The sequence below is a fragment of the Carassius carassius genome, chromosome 50 (assembly GCF_963082965.1).
Source record: "Carassius carassius chromosome 50, fCarCar2.1, whole genome shotgun sequence".
NCBI classification, from domain to species: domain Eukaryota; kingdom Metazoa; phylum Chordata; class Actinopteri; order Cypriniformes; family Cyprinidae; genus Carassius; species Carassius carassius.
In genome coordinates this window covers 11,966,527-11,991,022 of record NC_081804.1, presented here as the reverse complement: position 1 = coordinate 11,991,022, position 24,496 = coordinate 11,966,527, and the positions used below count along the sequence as shown (strand labels likewise).

Here is a 24,496-nt window from a genome sequence, read left to right as displayed (position 1 = left end):
GTCAGGGACTGTATATAGTCGGACAGTTCCGAACCTTCTTCTGCATCCATGTTTAATAAATCCCTCCTAAAACGTGCTAGCTTACGCTTGTCAACATTGCGTCCGCGCCTCTTTTTGCCTCCATCTAACCCCCGCCCACCCGGAGACGTTGCAATGTTTACAAACTTTTAAGGGGTCTATATGATAACATTAATTCTGTAAATTGACTTATTTATATATATTTAAAAATGTTATGCTATTTTTTTATTTATTTTAAACCATCTTCTTTATCATCATCCACTGATGTTCTCTCACTATGATATTATATATACAGTAACCTGGCCCGGGATTCATTTTCCAAGCACCGACAGGCAAACAGTGTCACACAGACCATACAGACATTTCTAATTTAAATGTTTATTATAATATGACCAGTTTAGAGGACTTATAAAACAATGCAAATTAGAAATGGACTTCCAAATAAATAAATAAATAGGTAAATAAGCAACAGAAATATTATATGCAAGCAGATTTACCTGCACATCTTTTTAAACAAAAGTTTTAATGTACATTTGTGGTTTAAAATGTTAAGTTTAAGAGATGGTAGAGACTTCAAGAGTGGCAGGCTGTGCTTCTCCCCTCCCATCTCAATGGAGTGCTCTTTCAGAGGTTGCTCTGCTGACTTTCCATCTTTTTTGCCACGTTTCTTTGAGCTAGGCCTAGAAAATTCCACGTTAAAAATGTATTTACAAAAAAGAAAATGAAAAAAGCCAGTAACAAACAATAAACACACACACACTATATATATATATATATAGTAATGACTTACTTATTTTTTTGACAGCAAAGACAATCACAACAATGAAAATGATGGCACCAATAAGACCTAACACAACGCCCAAGATAATTCCTGATGGGATGATAACACATTAATATCACTGAATAAAAAACTAAAATGTGTTGAAAACATAATTTTTAAGTTTAACTTACCAACTGGTACATCTGATTCATCTGAATGGTCCTCAAGGCCTTGATCTATTCAAACAAATACACATTAACATGTGCTTTCGCATGTAGATCTCTGGGTAAAATCACTATTAGCCACATACCTGCTGCATTTTAACATGAGACATTGCACATGTTTAGTGTGAGGAATCGGTTTCCGTTGCCCTCACAGCCGGTCCAGTAGAAAGACTTGCATGTGTGATGCTCAGGACTGTAGTAATAACGCAGATAGTGACCTACACATTCCCCTGGCTTTTTTGGAAGATAGCAAGCTTGTCTTGCTGTTAAAAACTGTGAAATGAAAAATAAATAAATAAATAAATATTGTTTCTACCACACGGTGGCAGTATTTTCTTGTCAAGCATTGTTTCTTAAGCAGTGTTTGGACAGGATTGAATAGATTGAATTGAATTGAATCAATCAATCATAATGTGTATTTCATCTACAAAAGCAGTTATGTTGCATTAATTTAGACAAATGTGTGTAGAATAATTACCGTCCATAGGAAACAGTGCTTCAGCTCTGTGTGAACATTTCCTCATGCACTGCTTCTCTGTTATGAATCGGTTTGCGTTCCCGCCACTCCCAAAGTATCGGAACGGATAACAGTTGTCTTTTTCTGCATTGTAGTACATATAAACTCTCATATCGCCTTCAGATCCAGTCCCTTCATCTGAATTTAGACTGCAGGCCTCTAGAGTAGATAGAAAAAATGTTTTGCACTGCATTACATCTGTGTCAAAAAAAATCACAATTTATAAAAAGCATCATAATGATGTTGCGTTATGCAAAACTAATAGAAGCAACCATGGGAGTTATCTTTTTATTTTGAATGAGTCATGTGTTACTAGTGTGCAACAGTCCACACCTAGTTTTTATGAGGGTTGTAAATGTCTTCTTCTTTTTTTTTTTTACAGTTATGTTAACGATTACTAGGGTTTTACATCTAGCCAGTGCCCTACAAAAACTCAAGACAATGGTTTCATTTCTACCTGTTACAGTTAAATATTCTCTTTGAATACATGCGATATACACAAATCCAAGGAAATTTGCAATTCTAAACAAAGACAAAAATCAGTTGCCTGAGTCTCATTAATAACATCAATTGCAATGCCCAGTGTCGTGTCATTATATAGTTTACACCGTTTTTCATGAGTGAAATCTATTCACTTGTCCATATGTGACTGACACTTCCTGTAAATAGTATGCAAATTCCGTAAAATATAAACTGCAATTCTGCATAAACGTTCTGCATAAAAATACATACATATATAGCCTATTCTCTCCCATTTGCTGACAATAATGGCAAAATTACTTTCTGGTGTCTGTCCACTAAAAGTTCAAAGAAAAACATTTTTCTCATGCTTATATATATTTCACTTTACCTCATTTCATCTCATAAAACATTGAGTAATGGGGAAAAAACAAAGACCAAACCCATTTATCACTCATTACACAATTTAATGTGTTGTTGTTTTTAATCTTACCCGATTTTGTTGTTTGGGCTTGAATGGTGTGGTTTAGAGCAAAAATGAACAAAATTATTCCTAGTTCCCTCATAGTGAACCAGGTATGAACTGGTATAGATGAACGTTTGCAAATTCTGAACAGGAAGGGAAAGACGATTTGCACTTTGTACTTTCTCAAGATAAGAGTAATAAACTCTGAGAGAGGAACAACATACTTCTGACTGTAGATAAACAGTGTGATTTTTTCCAAATGACTCAATTACCAGAGACTGTTATACAGCAGTAAAATGAATCTTTATTATTTGGCATTCTTTATTTAAAAGCAGTACTTAATAAATGGCGTTTAAACCATGTGTTTATAATCCATAATCCATAATAATGCTTTCTCCAGTGAAAAAGTCCATCCCATGTTGTTGTCTCAAAATCCACCCAAATATTTGTTTAGAGCCGTTTTGGAATGTTTTTGTTTGTAAACTGTGCATATTTCTCTCCAATTCAGATGAGAGGCCTTTTTTCACTGGAGAAAGCAATGATTCAGTGTCTTAATGATGGATTTTATATATGAGCGTTTCATTTCATAAGACATTAATTGTTGGACTGGAGTTGTGTGAATTATTTGTGGATTATTGTGATGTTTCTGTCAGCTGTTTGGACTCATGTTCTGACGGGACCCATTCACTGCAGAGGATCCATTTGTGACCAAGTAATGTAATGCCAAAATTATCCAAATCTTTTCTGATGAAGACCTGAGCATGAGTACATTTTCAGGAATTTAAATGTTTTTCAGGATTTAGTTATTTTTACCACATGATGGCAGTATTTGAATCTCCTACAAAATTCATTTCATACTAAAAAAAAACTTTTTGTGTTCACAGGTAAATTACCATCCATAAGAAACAGTTTATCATCTCTCTGTGAACAGTTTCTCATGCACTCCATCTCTGTTATGAAACAGACTGTAAAAAGAAAAAATAAACGGTGAAAATTATTCACACTGCATTACATCTGTGTTCAAGCCAAGGTGCTCAAGTAAAATCTAAACTATGCATCCTATATTACATGATAGAAACATCCACGGGAATGTTGTCATGGAAACTGAATGTTTATACAGAAACTGTATTTTTAACATTTCTTGTTGCATAGTTTCAGTCTACCGAATAGTTTGTATGACATGTTTCAAACGCTGCCACCTCTGCCTTACAGAATTTGTTCTGGATTTGTCTTGGAGGAACACGGGTGCCCATTTGTGTCCATGTGCTGCCTAAAGTGACTTTTGTGCACATGCTACATTTGACTCTAGCGGTCTCCCTCGCTTGGACTATTCTCAATAAATTGTTATATTTCACATTTGCTACTGAATCCTCCTTTGTGTTCATGAAAAGTGAAGCCCATATCACAATAAGTCTCTTGCATCAAAATGAATTCTCACAAAATCTCTCAAATTTGGTGAAAAGCTTAATGGTTTCCTAGCATTTTACATTTGGTCAACCAGTAACAACAGGTGCATCTCAATAAATTTGGTGAGGCGTGGAGGTGATCAGTTTGTGGCACTGCTGAGGTGGTCTGGAAGCCCAGGTTTCTTTGACAGTGGCCTTCAGCTCACCTGCATTGTTTGGTCTCTTGTTTCTCATCTTCCTCTTGACAATAGCCCATAGATTCTCTCTGGGGTTCAGGTCTGATGAGTTTGCTGGCCAGTCAAGCACACCAACACCATGGTCATTTAACCAACTTTTGGTGCTTTTGGCAGTGTGTGCAGGTGCCAAATCCTGCTGGAAAAGGAAATCAGTGGAAAGCTGGTCAGCAAGGAAGCATGAAGTGCTCCAAAATATCTTGGTAAACAGGTGCAGTGACTTTGGTTTTCAAAAAACAGAATGGACCAAAAGCAGATGAATTGCACCCCAAATCATCACAGACTGTGGAAACGTAACACTGGACTTCAAGCAACTTGGGCTTTGAGCTTCTCCACCCTTCCTCCAGACTCTAAGACCTTGGTTTCCAAATGAAATAGAAAACTTGATCTCATCTGAAAAGAGGACTTTGGACCACTGTGTGGTCGCTTTTAATGCCTTGACCCCAGCCTCAGTCCATTCCTTGTGAAGTTCACTCAAATTCTTGAATCGATTTTGCTTGACAATCCTCATAAGGCTGCGGTTCTCTCAGTTGGTTGTGCATCTTTTTCTTCCACACTTTTTCCCCCCACTCAACTTTCTGTTAACATGCTTGGATACAGCACTCTGTGAGAAGCCAGCGTCTTTGGCAATGAATGTTTGTGGCTCCTTGTGAAGGGTGTCAATGATTGTTTTCTGGACAACTGTCAGATCTCCAGTCTTCCCCATGATTGTGTAGCCTAGTGAACCAAACTGAGAGACCATTTTGAAGGCTCAGGAAACCTTTGCAGGTGTTTTGAGCTGATTAGTTAATTGACATGTCACCGTATTCTAATTTGTTGAGATTTGTTGAGTGAATTGGTGGGTTTGTGTTAAATGTGGTCCAAAATCATCACAATTAAAAGAACCAAAGACTTAAACTACTTCAGTCTGTGTGCACTGAATTTGTTTAATAAACGAGTTTCACAGTTTGAGTTGAATTACTGAAATAAATGGACTTTTCCACAACCTTCTAATTTATTGAGATGCACCTGTATGTGGTCTATAAAAACCTGAATCAATGGTTTCATTCACCTGTTTTGTACTGTTTCCCATCTTTACCTAGAAAATTGTTATTTTGGAAGAGATGCACAGCTGCAAGTCTGCAAGTACTCTAAATTTGCTACCGCATTGCAAACATTATGTCCCCAATGCCGTAATTCAGTTTCTTTTGATGAATCTTTCTTTTCTAATTAAAACTAAACACATTGTTCATGAATTTATCTGAACTCCAGTTCATTTTAATTATACTTTCTAGAATCAAATTTGAATTGGATATCTGAATTCTGTTTGCTACCTCAATTCATTTAGGAATTGAAATTGGAATTTAAAAAAGCATTATACTTTTACATTACCTATTTTGACACAGTTGTTACAAATGACTTGATTACCAGAGACTGTTTTTCCAAGAGACAGCAGTAAAATTAATCTTCATTACTCTGCATTCTTTCTTTAAAAGCCGTAATCAGTAAAATTGCTTTACGTCCAATGCTAATTGATTATAAAGGAATAGTTCACCCAAAAATAAAGATTTGTTGAAAGTTTACTCAACCTCAGGCCATTCAAGATGTGGATGAGTTCGTTTCTTCATCAGAACCGATTTCTCCACATTTCTCCAAATCTACTCTACGATGAAGAAACACACTACATCTACATCTTCATGGCCTGCAGGGTGAGTAAATTTACAGCAAATTGTATTTTTTGGTTTGGTTTAATTTTAAACACAATTAACATTGGTCTAGTTGGGAAATAAAAAATACATTCAGTTTAAAGTGTATAAATATAGCAGAAGACATTATAACACATAATATATTTTTTTTGTGCACCTCAGTATGGGAGAATTCTTTACAGGTTACAGATGAAAATAGTATCCAACATGGTTAAAAGGCTCCACAAATGATGTGCATGGAGATTCATATTTTAGCAGTGGAGGGATTCTACTCATTTGTCCTTTGTTTCACTAAAACAGTGTGTGATGCACATAAGTGACTCGACAAATTTAGATTATAGCAACATTATAAGGTGTGTGTATAAGAAACAACATCTTAAAAACCTTATTTACAGCATGGATTTTTGCCCTTCTAATATGGTCAGGTTTGGTTAAGACCATTTTTAACATAATATTACAAAAGGTTAAAGGAGAAAAACTAAACTTATCACACTTTTCACTCATTCAAGTGAATATTTATTTGTGCCAACATGCCTCTATAGGGCACATTAAGTCGTTAGAATAGAAACATACTCAATCATTGACAATAATTTACATTTTTAATACTATCTAAAGAAAACAGAATCATTGGCAATGTATGTTTTAAAAATGATTTAAAAGTACTTTTTAAGAAAAAGTAAACAACAGGAAAACAAGAAGGAAACACAAACCAATTTTTATTATTATTATTATTTAGGACTTATTATATATTTTTTTCTATTTTTTATTCCTCTACCCCCTATATTTATATCTTTTTTTTTCTTCTCAAAGCTAAAATAGGTAAGAGAAAAATGGAAAACTGAAACAAGACTCATGAAATTAATAGCGATATAATGGTGCAATAGTAGCAAAATCAGTCCGAGATATATATATATATATATATATATATATATATATATATATATATATATATATATATATATATATATATATATATATATATGACGCTCTATTGTACCTTGTTTCCGGATTTTAAAATGACCGGTTTGAGAACCTGTGGCTAATAGCTATTTATCAGAGCAGCTCTGCTCCTCTGATGGCCAAAATGCTGTCTGGGTAGGGTAGGTACTAGGCAGCACACTCGCTCGAGGCACAGCGTAGTAGCCCAGCATGAAGTCACTCTCTGTAAACGAGCAACTGATGATCTGAGGCGCTGCTCTTTCATCTCCGTGACGTCAGTTTGTTTAACTCGCAGCGCATGCTTGCTTGATATAAAAGTCGGTTCCGACAGCAAGGCTATGTCAGGGTTTCTCTCTTCTGAGTCGACTTCTGAGGGTACATGAGAAGCAGGCGATACCTAGACACTTGCAATGACTACACTTCCATTCATCATCTTGATCTCGTGTCTCTTCGCGTCCACAGGTAAGTCTCGCACTCCCGTTATAATAACTTCCGTTGATTGGTCAGAAACACGAAAACCTATCAAAAGGTCATGAGCATTCAAAACTGTTGCCTATATAAAAGCATAAAGAAAATTGTGAATTAGGCCAATTAATGATGTGTTCATCATAACGTGGAAATGTTTGCTAATAAATGTGGTAGCCTACCTTATTTTATAGTTTTTTTGTTGGTGAATATTGGACTATAGATGTGATATTTGCATATTAAACTGCAGAAATATGTAACATTTAATCTTATTTATATTACTTTCTTTTAAAACACTAAGGAAAGTCCTTAATTTATTATGCATATTAGTGAATGTATTTTTTTAAGTACTCAGGAAAAACATTTTATAAAAACTTATAAAAAACAACGTTTTGCATCACTTTAAATGGACAATATAGTCTCATATTGGTGTAGAAGCAGTAATTTGGAAGAAAATTAAACATCAAATATAGATTCCTGGTAGTTCATTTAAGTCGTTAACATAATGAGTGGGTGAATGCTGTTTCCATAAATGAACAACCTTGGGAGTAAAGTAAAAACATGTAAAATCATAATGTGTAATTATGAATTTGCAGAACCCCAAAATGCTTTGAATTAGCAAGGCTGTGTCTGCAGATCTGACAGATGACCTCGAATGACCTCAGTGTATTTATTTTTTTTTCTCGCTTCCTGTCTGGACTATAAATCTCATATTGAGAAAATATCATAATTTCCTTTATAATTTGGGAAAAGTTTTCATTAGTGTACAGTTAATGTGTGGTACATTATGTGCAAAAATGCTGTGCTTTTCATTATAGACTCTCTGTCAACATCTGTTATTTAATTTAAATTAAACTTAATTCAAATAATTCAAGGAATGCCTTGATTTCCAGTCACTTGCTCTTTAGTATTTTAAGTAGTGACAGATTTATAAAGGTAAATCAGTAGCAAAACTCGAGAGGTTGAAGATCTGAATGTGAGAACTTGTCATATTAATATTTGTATTTGTAAGTTAAAATTTACACTCATGGCTCTGATGTGAAGAGTTGAATCTTGCAATTTGCACACACAGACAATGATCAAAACACCCGTGTTTTGAATTGGAAGTTGTAGATTAATAGTCACAAATGTGTAGAATTATTAAATGACATATACACACGTTTACGACATATTTACTTTTGCACTTTACTTCAGTTTCGCTGCACAACGTCAAGTCGGCACTTACAACCTCTCAGATCTGGAAGTACAAGTTCAAATCCTAGCGCTCTGACTTTTGCTACTCTTTTTGCGGTATTCTGTTGCAAAACTCACTTGTGCACTTGTATATGCAGATGTGAGAGAGCAGAGCTGGGGGCGGGGCTTTGGTGCGAATGAGAACATTTTATTGGTCGATGGCCGACCAATGAACAACGCCAATTGTTTTCACTGAATATCCTTAGCTTTGACAGGATTTTAAGACACTGCATTCATTTTGCCATTCAGGTATTATCTGGTAGACAAATAATGCAACATATTTTATATCTATATCCCACTGCATATCACTCTACCAGAGTTGCAATATAATGCTGTTTTTATTATTTTTATGTTTTTTAAAAATAATTTTAACATCTTCATTGGGTTAAATTCCTAATTTGCTTGTCAGTAATGAACCTTTTTAAATGCAACATTATTATTATTTTTTTTATATATAAAATCGAGTGTCTAAATGTACATTAAACAGCAAAACATATAAAATAAGCACTTATGACCAGAAATACTGTTTTGAGCAACTAGTAGAGCTAAATACATGTATTTATTAAACATCAACAAGGCCATCTAGTGTTTAAGCAATAGAATTGCATATGAATATTATCTTTCTGGCCACCAAATGCCTCTAATTTAAAGCGTGCCTCTTTGCACTGGAATTTAAACCTAAATACTACAGTTATTGTAGTTTAAATAATAACCATATTAGAAAATGTTATATTTCAAATGGTCATTCATGAATCATAATTATTGCGCATATTATTTAGTACCATGATCTCTTCAAATTAACTAAACATGACTGAGTTAACATTCAGTACAGTTATTTTATTGGTTAAAAGTTACACTTAATTGTTTAGTCACATTTAACTGCCAAGGAGGAGTATGAGAACATAATGCTGTTCCATTTTCCAGATTAAAATGCTATTGTAACGCATAGTCGTTAGTCAACGCAGTTATCCATGCATAATCAATGCACTTTTTGTGTTACAAATTACTAGAAATCGCTGCAAATATAATAAAACTGCTGTCTGTCCCAATTAATACATATCAAGCATATTGACGACACGTTTTGTTTAGTACTATTGATAGCTCCAGGAACCACGTGACCGCGTGGCGGTGAGATCAAAGCATGCTTTGGTACAGCGAGTTTACTCTGCAATATGCAGTGGGATATACGTATAAAATATGTTGCATTATTTGTCTACTAGATAATACCTGAATGGCAAAATGAATGCAATGTCTTAAAATCCTGTCAAAGCTAAGGATATTCAGTGAAAACAATTGGCGTTGTTCCTTGGTCGGCCATCGACCAATAAAATGTTCTCATTCGCACCAAAGCCCCGCCCCCAGCTCTGCTCTCTCACATCTGCATATACAAGTGCACAAGTGAGTTTTGCAACAGAATACCGCAAAAAGAGTAGCAAAAGTCAGAGCGCTAGGATTTGAACTTGTACTTCCAGATCTGAGAGGTTGTAAGTGCCGACTTGACGTTGTGCAGCGAAACTGAAGTAAAGTGCAAAAGTAAATATGTCGTAAACGTGTGTATATGTCATTTTCTTAGTGTGAATGTAATTCTACACATTTGTAACTATTAATCTACAACTTCCAATTCAAAACACGGGTGTTTTGATCATTGTCTGTGTGTGCAAATTGAAAGATTCAACTCTTCACATCAGAGCTGTGAGTGTAAATTTTAACTTACAAATACAAATATTAATATGACAAGTTCTCACATTCAGATCTTCAACCTCTCAAGTTTAGCTACTGATTTACCTCCATACAGATTATACATGCTACGGGGAATCTCATTGTGAACCAGAAATCTTTGGGAAAGACCAGCAAGAGTCTGGCTCAGCCTGTCAGTCAGACTGACCGATAGTAGCCAGCAGTGACCAGAGCAGCACTGCAACCAGAATGGAGTCCAGCTGCATTGGAATGCATTATCTGACTGATTTATGACTAAGTGATTCCTTAAGAACTTTTAAAGCATTTAATATTTGTTTCTGTCTCTTTTTCAGGGGCAAAATGGTCGTATAATGGTAAGTAGACCTTTTGTCATTATTATTATTTATATTTTTTATATTATTATTATTTAATTTCAAACAACGACTGTTGCAATTCAGAATGTTTAATATTAAAATGGCTTTCCACACTAAACGAGCACAGTTATATATTTATGCACCAATGTATCAATATATAGTCGTAAACAGTGATGATTTGCTGCACAAGAAACATTTATTATTATTTTGTCCAATTAAATGCAAGATGGAGGAATCGTGAAACTTTTAGCTTAAGTTGTAATGCCTTCTCTTATAATGGAGTCGTTTTCACCTCAGTAGTGAAGGTTATCCAGTCATCTGCTACAGAGACCAGCAAAACGTGCTCTTTACCCGCTGAAGAGCTTTCAAATACACATGCTTAATCACGGCAGCCGTCACAGTGTTCTGCTCTATTGCCTGCACCTAGGGAACCAAACGGGATTCTGGTTACCTTACTCGTGACTATTAGGCTTTTAACTGTTATCTCTAACAATCCCAGTATGTCATACCAGTGTGCTCTCAGGCAACCATGAAGGAGGTAACAGACAACAAGTTGCTCTTGGAAAATGGGATCTAGTGGTGCAAAGATGACCTCGTTTTGACCCCTCTTGGCTCTCACGGCTCTGAAATGATTCTCACCATGTGATTCCTGTTAGTTTGCCCACCCAGCTCTCTCCTCATGCCACTGTCACTGTCATGTTCTCACTGGCTTTGCAAGGAGACCTGATTGAATTTTTGCAGGTTCATTGAGTAACACAATGGAGGAATTGGTGATCCTCTGCCAATCTTGACTTCTGAGAGACAAGTTGCTGCGGCGAAAAATAGTGGAGCAATATCAGAAAGGAGTTTCTCAGAGAAAAATTGCAAAGAGTTTGAAGTTATCATCATCTACAGTGCATAATATCATCCAAAGAGTCAGAGAATCTGGAACAATCTCTTTGCGTAAGGGTCAAGGCCGGAAAATCATACTGGATGCCCGTGATCTTCGGGCCCTTAGACGGCACTGCATCACATACAGGAATGCTACTGTAATGGAAATCACAACATGGGCTCAGGAATACTTCCAGAAAACATTGTCGGTGAACACAATCCACTGTGCCATTCGCCGTTGCTGGCTAAAACTCTATAAGTCAAAAAAGAAGCCCAATCTAAACATGATCCAGAAGTGCAGGCATTTTCTCTGGGCCAAGGCTCATTTAAAATGGACTGTGGCAAAGTGGAAAACTGTTCTGTTGTCAGACGAATCAAAATTTGAAGTTCTTTTTGGAAAACTTGGACGCCATGTAATCCGGACTAAAGAGGACAAGGACAACCGAAGTTGTTATCAGCGCTCAGTTCAGAAGCCTGCATCTCTGATGGTATGGGGTTGCATGAGTGCGTGTGGCATGGGCAGCTTACACATCTGGAAAGGCACCATCAATGCTGAAAGGTATATCCAAGTTCTAGAATAACATATTCTCCCATCCAGACGTCTTCTCTTTCAGGGAAGACCTTGCATTTTACAACATGACAATGCCAGACCACATACTGCATCAATTACAACATCATGGATGCGTAGAAGAAGGATCCGGGTTCTGAAATTTGTCAGCCTACAGTCCAGATCTTTCACCCATAGAAAACATTTGGTGCATCATAAAGAGGAAGATGAGACAAAGAAGACCTAAGACAGTTGAGAAACTAGAAGCTGTATTAGACAAGAGTGGGACAACATTCCTATTCCTAAACCTGAGCAACTTGTCTCCTCAGTCCCCAGATGTTTGCAGACTGTTATAAAAAGAAGAGGGGATGCCACAAAGTGGTAAACATGGCCTTGTCCCAACTTTTTTGAGATGTGTTGATGCCATGAAATTTAAAATAAATTATTCCCTTAAAATTAGATATTTTCTCTGTTTAAACATTTGAAATGTCATCTATGTTGAATTCTGAATAAAATATAACTTCCACATCATTGCATTCTGTTTTTATTCACAATTTGTACAGTGTCCCAAATATAATTTGAGATGCAGACAATGTGACAATTGAGTGAAGTGTCAAAACTGACCACTGTTTAAAATATGAAAAATAGCTCAACGAGAAACACTGCAGTGCTTGTGTGTGTTTAGATGTTGTCATGCCCATCAAACAGAGCTCATGAGTGTTGTCCTTTGTGCCGACTAACACTGAGAGCTTTTGACATTCTGAGTCTGAATGAATTCAGCTGAGTCAAGGCCGTTTTCAATCACATACAGGGACATAATGACAATAAACATCTTACTGCCTGAGGCCTAAGATGAAAACAGATGCACAAACGCTCAAAGAAGTTAGCTGAGAATCTGGAGATCAGCCTGAGATTATTATCTTAATAATTATCTATCCCAGACAAACATGAATGATACTTCAATCACGTGGCTTGTTGTACAGAGAATATCATAGAGACCTAGGATAAGGTTATTTTGACTTGAGTCAGTAAGCAGGCACCTAACAACTATCTAGAACACCCTAGCAACTAGAGTCCGGGTACTTGGACTCAGAATTTGGACTCGGACTGCAATTGTGAATGAACTTGGACTTGAGGGGACACAAACTAGGATTCAGATAATTAGTCAGTTGCAACAAACCCAATATTACCTTTTTTTATATAATTGTAATTATATAGAATGCTATTTTAGTATATAAAAATATTCCATTACTATTTAAATAATACTAGTTAAAAAAAACATTTAAATGTATTTAATTTTAGTATTTAAAATTAAATGTATTTAATAAGTAACTTAAAGGCAACTAATTTAATCTAATTTAAAGGCAACACCACTAAGGATTGTCTTAACTTAAGGCTTTTGTTGCAAAGAGCTGCATGACCTCAGCTTGCAACAGTTCAGTGTTAATGTCCAACACATCCAGACCAGAGAGCTGCAGATGTTTTACTGTAAAAGTCTGCTCATTATGAATAAATAATGGAAAGGCTAGTCCAGATTAGAAATGAACTGAGCAGTGAGTAATTATGACTGAATGGGATGAGCATATTAAGCTCCTAAAAGGAGACACTCTGCTGAAATATTGCAGTTACATGAGTCCAGAAAACAAAAGCTGCCCACAAAACCATCATCAATGACAAAGAATACACAAGCCCTTAATATGATGCTTTAAGCCCACAGCAACAGCAAACCACTTTTACTGCCACTGTTTCAGTAGTAGAAAACAATGATAATTGCATTTAAAAAGCCTAGAAATTATTTTAATGAGAAAGTTTGCCAAGTTCCTATTTTCAAATTCCCTTTTTTTGTAACCTCTTCTCTACAATGCACCAGAAATGTCTCTTAGACAAGTTTATACTCTGTTGGAATGACTTTGAGGCCTCCCCTAAAGCAACAAAACATTATCTTTTATTGTTGGGTGTGGTATTCATGTAAAGTCATTCATTTTGTAAGGCAGTGTTCTGTGACCGATGTCCTTAGCCTGTGTCTTAGCAAAACTTTAATGCAGTCCAATTCTGGCCACATCAAATGTTCAAACATGCACAGCCAGATAAGAAGCAGTCAGGGAAGGACACTGGGGTAACCACGACTTTTGCTGTCAGGACCTGACGGAGAACGCAACTGGTCCAGCAACTATCCATTTTGCGGAGGGGCATTCCAGTCGCCTATCGACTTCCAGACACATCTGCTGAGATACGATTCAAACCTGCCACCCATCCAGGTCCAGAACTACAACCTGTCGACCAATGAACAGCTCACACTCAGCAACAATGGACACTCTGGTTAGTGCAGTATGATTATAGAACATTTAGTGTTTTACAAAAAAGATGACTAATAACTAATGTCACAATACATCGATTTACGATTTCATGACTGTGATTGTTTACTTAAGACACTCTTTTTATTTGATTCACTCTCATGGTGCGTTCACACCAGACGCGAATGAAGCGTTAAGCGCGAGTGATTTACATGTTAAGTACCATTGTAAAGTGTTACAATGCAAAGATGCGAATAGACATCCTGCAGCGCAATTCGTGTGAAATTTTATATTACTTGTAGTAATAGAATACTAAGAACTTGTAGTATTAGAATAGAATCTTTCTTTTTTTTTTGCCTGACAAACTAAACTGGGTAAAACCATCATAGGGTATGGTCTCTTTTAACTTGGCGAAACTTTTCCCATTGCAGATTTTGCATCAGGTTTAAGTTTTTCACCTGAATCTAATGCATTCGCCACAATAGACCTTTTTTGTCTTGCACGTGACCATACCTTAAAGATGAAAGTTATGATTTCTTTCCTTTGTACCCACAGTGCAGTTGTCTTTGCCGTCTCAAATATACATCTCCAGCCTCCCTCACAGATATTCAGCAGCTCAGCTCCACTTCCACTGGGGCTCTTACAATCAGCTGACTGGATCAGAACACACTGTTAATGGCAAACAGTTTGCTGGGGAGGTAAAGTAAATATGTACATTCAACCCCCAAAGACGAGACCTCATCCGTTACTATGAACACCTTTAGTGCAGGATCAAACTGCTTTCGATTGCATAAGCCCATCATACAGGATTTAAAAAGAAACCTCTACTCATGAATCTACAGTGCATGATGCAGTGTTCAGTAACATGCATGGAGGTGTCCCAAATGATACTCACTCCATCTCTGTTTATCACTTTAGGGCACAGAAATTATCTGCACAGTTTTTGTTCCTAAATGTGTTCCCAAAGATAGAACATATAGTCATTGTGGCACTGTAGATCAGACCTTTATATTAGCCTGTTGCCAGAAGGTATATCCTGTGAATTGATCTGAAAAGACACTGTGAGAATTAATGTATTTCTTATCAAATTCTTTAGCCAATCAAATGGCATGTCCAAACGAGTCGACAAATGCTATGGATATTCCACTTCAGGTCATGTGCTTGGCATTCAAGGTTGTATTGTTACAGTCGATAGATAGATAGATAGATAGATAGATAGATAGATAGATAGATAGATAGATAGATAGATAGATAGATAGATAGATAGATAGATAGATAGATAGATAAACTTATGAACATTAAACTTATGAACATTAAAGCAAGCCTTTTCTGTTGTATCCAGATGCATGTAGTACACTTCAATTCTGACAAATACCCCAACATCTCAATGGCAGTGGACAAGCATGATGGACTGGCAGTGCTGGGAGTTTTCATTGAGGTGAGCCCAGACTTCAAACCACTCTGATTGATGTGGTGCAGTGGTTAAGGTTTGGGTTTGATGCTTGGAAGGTTGTTGGTTTGATTCCCGCAAGAACTAAGCAATGAGCCATCACCGCAAGGCATTTAACTCTTGACACTTTAGGGTGATTGTCCCTGTAATATATTCTTGTAATAAGTGCTCGAAAGAAAAATGAACTAATTCCCCCAGCATATCTCTCTTTTCTAATCAGTCTGTGTTTTTTATATCATTTAGATTGGAGAGTTTAACCCTGTTTTAGAAAAATTCTTCAAATACATGAATGGCATAAAGTACAGAGGTACTTTACTTTCATATAGTTTCAAATATCTGTGTTTGAGATGTGCACAAGTATGCTAACACTATCCTATTGCTAATCTGTGAACTGACAGATCAGAAAATACATGTCCCAGCATTTAACATCCGTGCGCTGCTACCAGCCAATTTGGATGAGTATTATCGCTACGATGGTTCTCTGACCACACCGCCATGCTATCCCAGTGTGCTATGGACTGTTTTCAGGAGACCGGTTACCATTTCCCAAAAACAGGTATTTCACAAAAATAGGTATTTAATATGTCAACAGTGATCCTTTGCTTTCAAGAAAATGTGATTTAGTAGAAATCAAATAGGCAACTGTTATTACAGTAAATATACTCTTCATCTGCAATGCAAGATAATGAGCTTGTTAGTATGACCAAGTAGGTCTATTATACCTCAGGCTAATCTATCCATTAGCAGCACACATGATTCACATGTTGCTTGGAAAAAAAGTTTATTTCATCAGAATACACGGCTACTTTTGAATGGATGTTGTACATGGCATAAATCCAAAGGCCAATAAGTTCTAACTCAATCTTCACATGGCGCAGCTGGTTTCATTTCATATCAGCAGCCAATGAGCTTGCTGCTCAACATTCAAATATTCGACTAGTGCTTGCTGTTGCTGATTGACTCCAGGTCATCTGCTTGGCATTCAAGGCTGTATTTCATACATGAAATCGACGGTGATTTCATGTATGTTATATATGGGGGTTATTTCATATACAGTATGTTATAAGTCTCGGTGCTTGTTCTGGCGCTGCTGCTGCTAGCAGATCTATTACACCAAGGCCAAGCACATTAACATTGCCATGTACTGTATATTACAATTTTAAACTCTCTAAGAGTTGTCAGAACTGCATACGGATAACTAGCCAAACCTTTACACTTTGTCTGTGACTTGCAACTCTGAGGCAATAGTTTCAGCTGTCCATATTGTGTGTAGAAATGTTACCGTTGTGTCTTTACAGTTTTTGGCATTGACTACAGCTCTGTACACCTCTTATGCCCAAGAGTCTGCTACTGTGCCACTTCACGGAAATTACCGTAAACCACAACTCACAGATAACAGAGTGGTACTGGTTTCCTTCAAGGATGGTAAGTTGAGTCTATTTTGCTGTTTGATTGTGTGTAATATGGCCAGAAATCCTAATGAAGGGCTAAACCTGAAGTGCTAAAGTGTCTGCTGCAATGCTTAAACAGAAGTGCCATGGTTTCCTATCAAAGAATTTAGGAATATGAGCTTTCAAGTTGGCTTTTTCTTTCTTTCAACATCAGTGTTGGCCTCAATTTATGTACTGTTACCTTTTTTCCTCAATGAAAGACCTTTGCTACTGCAGGCTCCTTCAAAACAAATGCTGGGTTTTAAATTAGATGCTTCAACTGACATAAATCTTTCCCTCTAAACCTGGTTTTAGAGTTGGTGCACCACAGAGTTTGCTTCTAAATGTCAGGCATTTTGTTGCTATGAGAGAAGTCTGGGTTTACTGTCATTGTGTTCTGCTTTAGTCTTGCTGTTTGCTAACATACTTGCATTGAAGCTCAATCCATCGATATCTCAGTCTACCGCTTGCTGCATTCTTTACTGCATGGCAATGTTTTCTAAGAAGCTAAATTATGGAGAAGAAAGGTCAGTCTTTAACTTTTCCTTCCAGCCCCTGCACTAGTCAGGCTTTACCCTAGCAGTCCTTCATTGCAATGCTAAGCTTGAACAACTCTTTACATTGTGTTTGGTGCAGGGCTTCACGGTATTCTTTCAACGGTGTCCCCCTTTCAGAGAAAACAAGTCATCCAAAAGCTTCTGGTGGGTGACCTTGCAGACTTGCCCGATGAGGGACTCTACCAACTTCTGCCAAAGTTGAGTCCCCAATCGGGAAAGGATAAAAAGTTGAAGAAGACCAAGAAGCAGGGACACTGGAGCCAGGCAACTCAGAAACAGCAGTGGTCAAAGAACAAGGTGCCAAGCAATTCTGGCTACTCCTTATCCATTGGGAAGAACACACCAACACCATGGTATATGGGAGCATTTGATACGGGTAAAGAGATGTGCTTTGTATCCCTGGAGGAGAATGTTGTGCACCAGCTTGAGAGTTACCATGCAAAGAGTCTGATGGTTGAAGCTCTGAGAGAGGTTGTTTTTCCAGAGTTGAATCTCAGGAGTTACTTGCACTGCCGTTCTGATCTAGACCTTCAGACCATAAGAAAACTCATACAAGAAAGATCTCGAGATGAGGCCATCAAGCTCGAAGAATCACTGGCTGAAGCCATGCTGAAGAAGATGAGAAGGCAAATCAACCAGCATAGAAACCCAAACATGAAAACCACCATAGGGCATCCTAAAGCCACAATCCCAAAGGACTTCAACTCGGCCATTACTTACCAAAGACCTCAACATGTTGAATGGGAAGATTAGACTCAGTGAGGGCTGCAAACCTTCCTGAGGGCCTAAAATTCTGCAGTACACGGTCACGCACAATATTTAGTCAACTCAGCTCCCAAGGCTAGCACGTCATTTGAATGATATTTATTTAGTTTGATGGTACCCCTCTTATACTGTCTTTGAAACTCAGACAGTCTTTGTCTCAAACTAATTTGGCTTTTGCAGTAGATGAAATGACTTGTTGAGCAAATGATGTTCAAGATACGTTACGCCGCTGATTATGAAAAGTTTATAGTAACTTTCCAACGAACTGGACAGTATGCTAGACAACATTTGCTAGATGGATGTCGACAGGACCACAAAATTTTCAGCCTTCAGGATCCAGATTAACTATCTAATGATAAGTCTAGACTAAAAGCTGGTCTGTTTTAAGCATTAGTGAGGTTTTTGTGGGAGAATACAGCTCAAACAATCTTAATTATGATATTCAGTGCACAAAAAGACCACAATAGTGATGACATATTTTTACATTTTATTGGGAAAAGTTGAGCTGTATATTGCAGTAATTGTATTCTGTCAATTAAATTAAAAGGAAGAAAGGGACAAAATTAGCACATAAAGCATAATATTCTTTTTTGAGCACTGTGTGGCAGGGCTGCACGATGTGTCGTTTAAGCATCGATATCGCGATGTACGAATCCACGATAGTCACATCGCAGGATGTGCGATGTAGGCTGTCGTACTTGATCTGTTATTCATTAACTGTACGGGCCAGCTGCTCACCGGCCCTTGACGAATGTGATTCACAGATTAATTGCACAGCTTAACCATCATAGAGTGAAAGTTTTTTCATTGACAGGACTGAAAAACACATGCAAGTTTAACAGGGAGAGAGAGCGCGCGCGAGAGAGACAGAGAGAGTGTTGGGGGGGGGGGGGGCAGCATAACCTTTTTTGGACACTGACTCAGATTTTGGTCTATATAATTCTTTGTGAAATGCCTAGATCATGGTTTGAACAAAAGCATAATGCCAATTAAAAATATATCACTTTCTCCCCTTTAAAGGACAAACATGTCCCTGTTAAAAGACAAACTTTGGAGCTTGTATTATCCGCAGTAGTAAATTTTCTGACCTTATTAAAAGAAAATCTGTTTATTCTGTTTATTTTACCTTGATGGCATACCAAACCTGTTTGACTTTATTTCTTCTACTGAGCACAGATGTATTTTTGTCCCAACAAAGAAAGTCATTGGACCCCACTGTTTTTCATTAAAAAAAAAAAACTGTTAAAATGCTCTTAATATACCTTGTGTTTATTTTTTCAATAGTCCCACATCATTTGTATGTGCAATATATTCATAAAACTTTCCTCTCAATTCATAGTTTTCTTTTCTTTCCTCTAAGGAGACTTTACTTTGAAGAGCTGGGGTATGTAATAGTAAAACAGTCTGTGCATGTGTGTGTGTGTGTGTGTGTGTGTGTGTGTGATGTCAGACACTTCCTCACTTCTGGCTAACAGACGTGACGTCTTATGTTATGACACTCACAGGCAGCTGGTGGCCATGCAGTGACGTGTAGCTGCAGTGTTGTGTCACGATTGTCTTTGGCCACAACGTAATTGCTGTTGACATAAGATTGAACATATGGAGAGGGCATGTTTGTGCACTCAGCAAACTTTAGGACATTATCATTGACTATCTATGTTGTAGTGCAGCAGTACCTGACAGATATCTTTACTTTAAACCACAGTGCCCTATAAGTGTGCATGCGTTTCTCATTTGACACCCCTGGGTTTTGTCAATCATGTATAATCACATGTATAATCATAGCCATTTGTGTATTTCTGTTCATTATGTTGGTTGTGTATTTTTGGTGTGAAATGACTGCTAATCATGCTGAGAACTATTAACAAAGAATCTAACCTGGGCTTACTTATTTTTACCTTTGTCAAGTCAACATGAAATCAGACAACTCCCAGTGGATAAAATCAAGTCCTGTCACTTTTTTCCTGTTGAATATATTGTTTCGCTCTGAAATCAATCACATTATGGAAATCAAATGGGTTGCAATTATCATTTCATGTTGACTTTAGTGTCACTGACTTTCATTTGATGATTAAAAGTCATTTTAATCCAGGTTATAATCATATTCTTTGACAAAATGTTCACAATTATATTACAAAAATGGCACTACACTACAAGTCATACAAAACAAATACAAGGCATGTTGCATTAAACCAACTCTTAAACTAATTAAACATGCTGTTAATTATGAGGTTGATTTTCCTTTCAGGTATTCTAGCAACAATACTTGTGGGCTTCATGCTAGGACTGCTTCTGTTCATTACACTAGTTTGGTGTCTTTTGAGAAAAAGGTAAGTGTTAAATTCAACCCAAAATGAAATAAAGATGTGGTCACATTTACTGTTTTTGTAATATATTAAAGATCAAAATTGAGTCATTCTAATAGGAATAAGTGCGATCAGGAATTTTACCAGAGGATAAAAGATTTCCCCATGCATGAAGATTTCACAACAGGTTAAAGTTGGTAACTAGATTCTGCGGCACTGACCAACAGAAAACTGCTTTGTTTGAAAGTGACTGTATTTCATATAATGCTAAACTGTTGACAATAGACATTGGAACTTTTTTTCCCACAAAATTTAAATATATGACAGCAGCTTATTTTATTAATGCGAATTTGCTGTGATTTTTGTGTGAGCTGTGCATCATTCATTGCAACTCTATTGAAAATAGACATTTATTCCCTGCCAAATTTTGGCTATAATGTAATTGTACCAAACAGTATATTTTGCGTAAAGAATTTCATAAAGATTCATTTTCCTAGCAAACATGTCTGTGTACCGCATACTTTTTCCCTTAGTCTTGTTAGATATTTTAAAATATAGATGTGACCACACCTTAATACAAGTTTTCCCAAAAATGTATTGTTCTACAAATTTCCACAATAAACTGTCCATCTTCTCTTCTTTTCATTAGATCTAACACTGAAGAACAAAAAGAGAAAACCAATGGGTATAAGCTGGCTGAGAAAAAAGAAAACATCTCCAAAGTATAACCTCTCAACATCTGATGAAACCTGAGCAATCCACTTTTCCATCATTCACGATTATGTCCTTGGTTCACAGGCCTAGTCGCTAAGAAACCATCTGGTTGCATGCAATATTTAGATCAAAATGTTTATTCAATGATCTGTTGTTTTTTAACCACATTCTAATCCAACAGGATCCAAAAACCCTTTGATGACACGAGAGGAGAATAAAAATAATGTCGTTTTCATACAGTATGTAATTCAGCACATTTATATAACCCACCAGTCGACATCAAACCCCGTGCTTTGTGCAGCAGGAACCATCATAGTACAGTGATTTGCCAGGGTGCGTTCCTTTGCTGTCAACCAGCTTGTGACATTTCTCCGTGCATTGCCAGGCAGACGTGGTGGGAAAAGCAGCTTCTGCCCGAGACAACGAGGATGTTCTGGTTCAGTATGGATATGTGGCGGCCTGAGATGCGTAGTTATGATGTCCCCACCCTGTATTTACTATTGTGACCGATTAGAGTAATGAAAGGGTACGTGCAGAGCCACGCTCTCGGTTCCCACTGGACATACCACAGAACTGGCCTATTGTTCCCCAGCTTGCGTGTAGATTGACCTTTGACCTCTCGTTGCCTGAGCAATCATAAGACTAAACGCCCTTGCAAACCCTTTAAACCTTACAAATATAATGTACCGAAACTTGAAGCTTTGAATTCTGAATGACATCAAGCAAAAAAATCGCACTGTGGATTTTTAGGTATTATTTTTCATTTTATTTTTCCTCAGTTTTTGTTTTAAAAATTGTTTTGGTGTAGTGAATCTTTGCGTTGTGATGTTGTTTTATTTGTGATGCCATTAAATTGACTTGACAAAAGCACAAATTATAGTATTTTTTAATATTATTTTATATAATATTTTATTTTATAAAATATGTATTAGTATTTTTATTTTATTTATTTATGCTTTTGTAGGCTATAGTATTTTTTTATCATGTGAAGTGTTGTGTATAAAACTGAAATCTTTTTATTACTAATGTATGAAAAATTATGTACAATTTTTTTTTACATTTCATTTATTTTGGTGTTGAAATTAGTTTAGTCTGCAAACTTCTTTTTTAATATACATAAAGTAATATCTGATTATATATAATAAATTAGACTATACATATAATTTTATAGCATTTATGTGTCACAAATAACAATAATGAATATTTTAAACTTTTTGCATTCTATAAAATCCAAAACACAATTTGGAAATAGAATAAAAACATTAGGACAAAAATGAAAACAAGTTCTAAAAAGTTATCACTTTATTGTGATGTAAAGTAGCAAAAACAAATTAAATATATAGAAGCAGAAGACAAAAGACAAATACATTAATAATAAATATATGTATACTATTTGAGGATTATGAACGTTTTTTGTTTGTTTTCTGATATAAACTTCATTCATAAATAGTCCAATATATTAATATTATTTAATATTTTTATATTAAGGCTTACTAATTACTTATTTTATATAAGTTTACTAATTATATAACTTTCCAATTAGTTAATAATGTAATATATATTATATTTATAAGTTGGGCTAGTTTACAAACTGCTATTCTTTACATGAAATTATACTCAATTATATTAAATTAAGTTGGCTATAATTCAATAGCATTTATGTGTCCTAAATAACTACTAATGAAATAAGTGCACAAAGTAGGCTACAAAGTACATGAAATTATATCAAATCCAACTACAACCAAAATACAATTTGGAAATACAATTAAAACATTTGGACAAAGATATTTCTTATCTTTGTCTTTGTTTCTTGTCAATACAAGTACACCATAGTATAACTTTTGAACAATTTAACAGGGGTAAAATAACTGTAGGACAAACGATTTTCACACATTAAATGTTAAGACGGTTTGTGCTAGTTGTACTTTTTGATCATCATAGTTTTTCAGTTCGGTTCCATGAACCATTTAAAATCTGAACTGGGTGAAACAATGCAAGGGTTAAACAGAAAATACCATAAACATAGACATTTGAAACAAATCATGAAGGCAGACATGTTTCCAAGACAATTGTAATGAGATATTTGTAATAAATATCCACTGTAACTAGAAAAACTAACAAATATTGAAGAATACAAAAACCTTGCGCCTTGAACTTTTGAACAAAACTGAATAAAAATACACAAAGCAACATTTGACCGAAGATCATGGTACTATATTTTGGATTGTGTGAAACATAAAGCAATGGCGTCCTCCGGTGTTCATTAACCGAAGCACTCTGCGTTTACAGTTGATTGTTATTGTCAATGTACTTCCGGTTACGAGTGCAGAGATGCGTCTTGGATATGTTCATTCTTAACAGACACATATTTGGACAGATACTAGGATAGGATACAGTTCATTTGCTGCTGCTCGAAGTCTAGCCCAGAAGTTTTTTGCCCAGAATAATGGGGAGTCAACACGTGGCACATGGGTCACTGCCATATTGACTCAGGTAATAATCACGTGTGTCTTCAAAAATATTAATCTGCGTGCTAGAATGATTTCTGAAGGATAATATGACACTGAAGACTGAAGTAATGTTGATTTAAATTAAGCTCTGCATCACAGAAATAAATGATATTTTAAAATAAAGGCTATTTTTACTGTATTTTTGGTCATAAATTCTGCCTAGTTGAGCATAAGAGGCTTCTTTCAAAAAACATTAAATAAGTCTTACTAACCCTAACATTTTGAATGATTGATTGGCAATGTTCGATCTTGTTGAATGTGTTCAGTGTCCTCGTCAGCTTGGCTGTGGCTTTATAAAGAGACACAGGAAGTGTGTTCACAGCTGGGTCACTGTGATCAGACTGATGGAGAAGAACCGAGTTTGTCTTTACATGCTCACAAGTAAGTTTCTGACCATGCTTACAGATGAGGCACAGTGAGAAAGAATCCCCTTCACCATGGCCGTAAGCCAATGGAAAATGCTTAATAAATGTACAAAATATTGTGTTAATTCACCATGACACAGTACAGTTTGTATATTTGTTCTACTTTATTATCAGTGTTGATGCAGGTGAGTGCAGTGACTCATGGGCACAGTCGACCAGATCTTGGATTCTC

General features: G+C 36.3%; 1 protein-coding gene and 1 pseudogene across 1 annotated transcript; one reads left to right on the top strand and one right to left on the bottom strand.

Annotated features, from left to right (window-relative positions):
* Positions 1–283: 283 nt before the first annotated feature.
* Positions 284–2,939, bottom strand: LOC132133534 (BPTI/Kunitz domain-containing protein 5-like; annotated as a pseudogene).
* A 6,273-nt stretch (positions 2,940–9,212) lies between these two features.
* On the top strand, positions 9,213–21,852 carry LOC132133348 (carbonic anhydrase 12-like). The gene is made up of 11 exons (XM_059546135.1): positions 9,213–9,248; positions 10,405–10,456; positions 14,013–14,192; positions 14,723–14,865; positions 15,510–15,605; positions 15,861–15,924; positions 16,016–16,173; positions 16,916–17,051; positions 17,684–18,230; positions 21,325–21,397; positions 21,775–21,852. Exons 1-11 carry the CDS (start codon positions 9,213–9,215, stop codon positions 21,850–21,852), a joined length of 1,563 nt encoding a protein of 520 aa, XP_059402118.1.
* The last annotated feature ends 2,644 nt before the right edge of the window (positions 21,853–24,496 follow it).

Coding starts and splice junctions, on each gene's coding strand:
- LOC132133348 (XM_059546135.1), top strand. CDS start 9,213: ATGACTGAGTTAACATTCAGTACAGTTATTTTATTG. Junction 10,457..14,012: donor GGCAAAATGGTCGTATAATG/GTAAGTAGACCT, acceptor TTTTGCTGTCAG/GACCTGACGGAGAACGCAAC. Junction 21,398..21,774: donor AAAAAGAAAACATCTCCAAA/GTATAACCTCTC, acceptor GTGCATTGCCAG/GCAGACGTGGTGGGAAAAGC.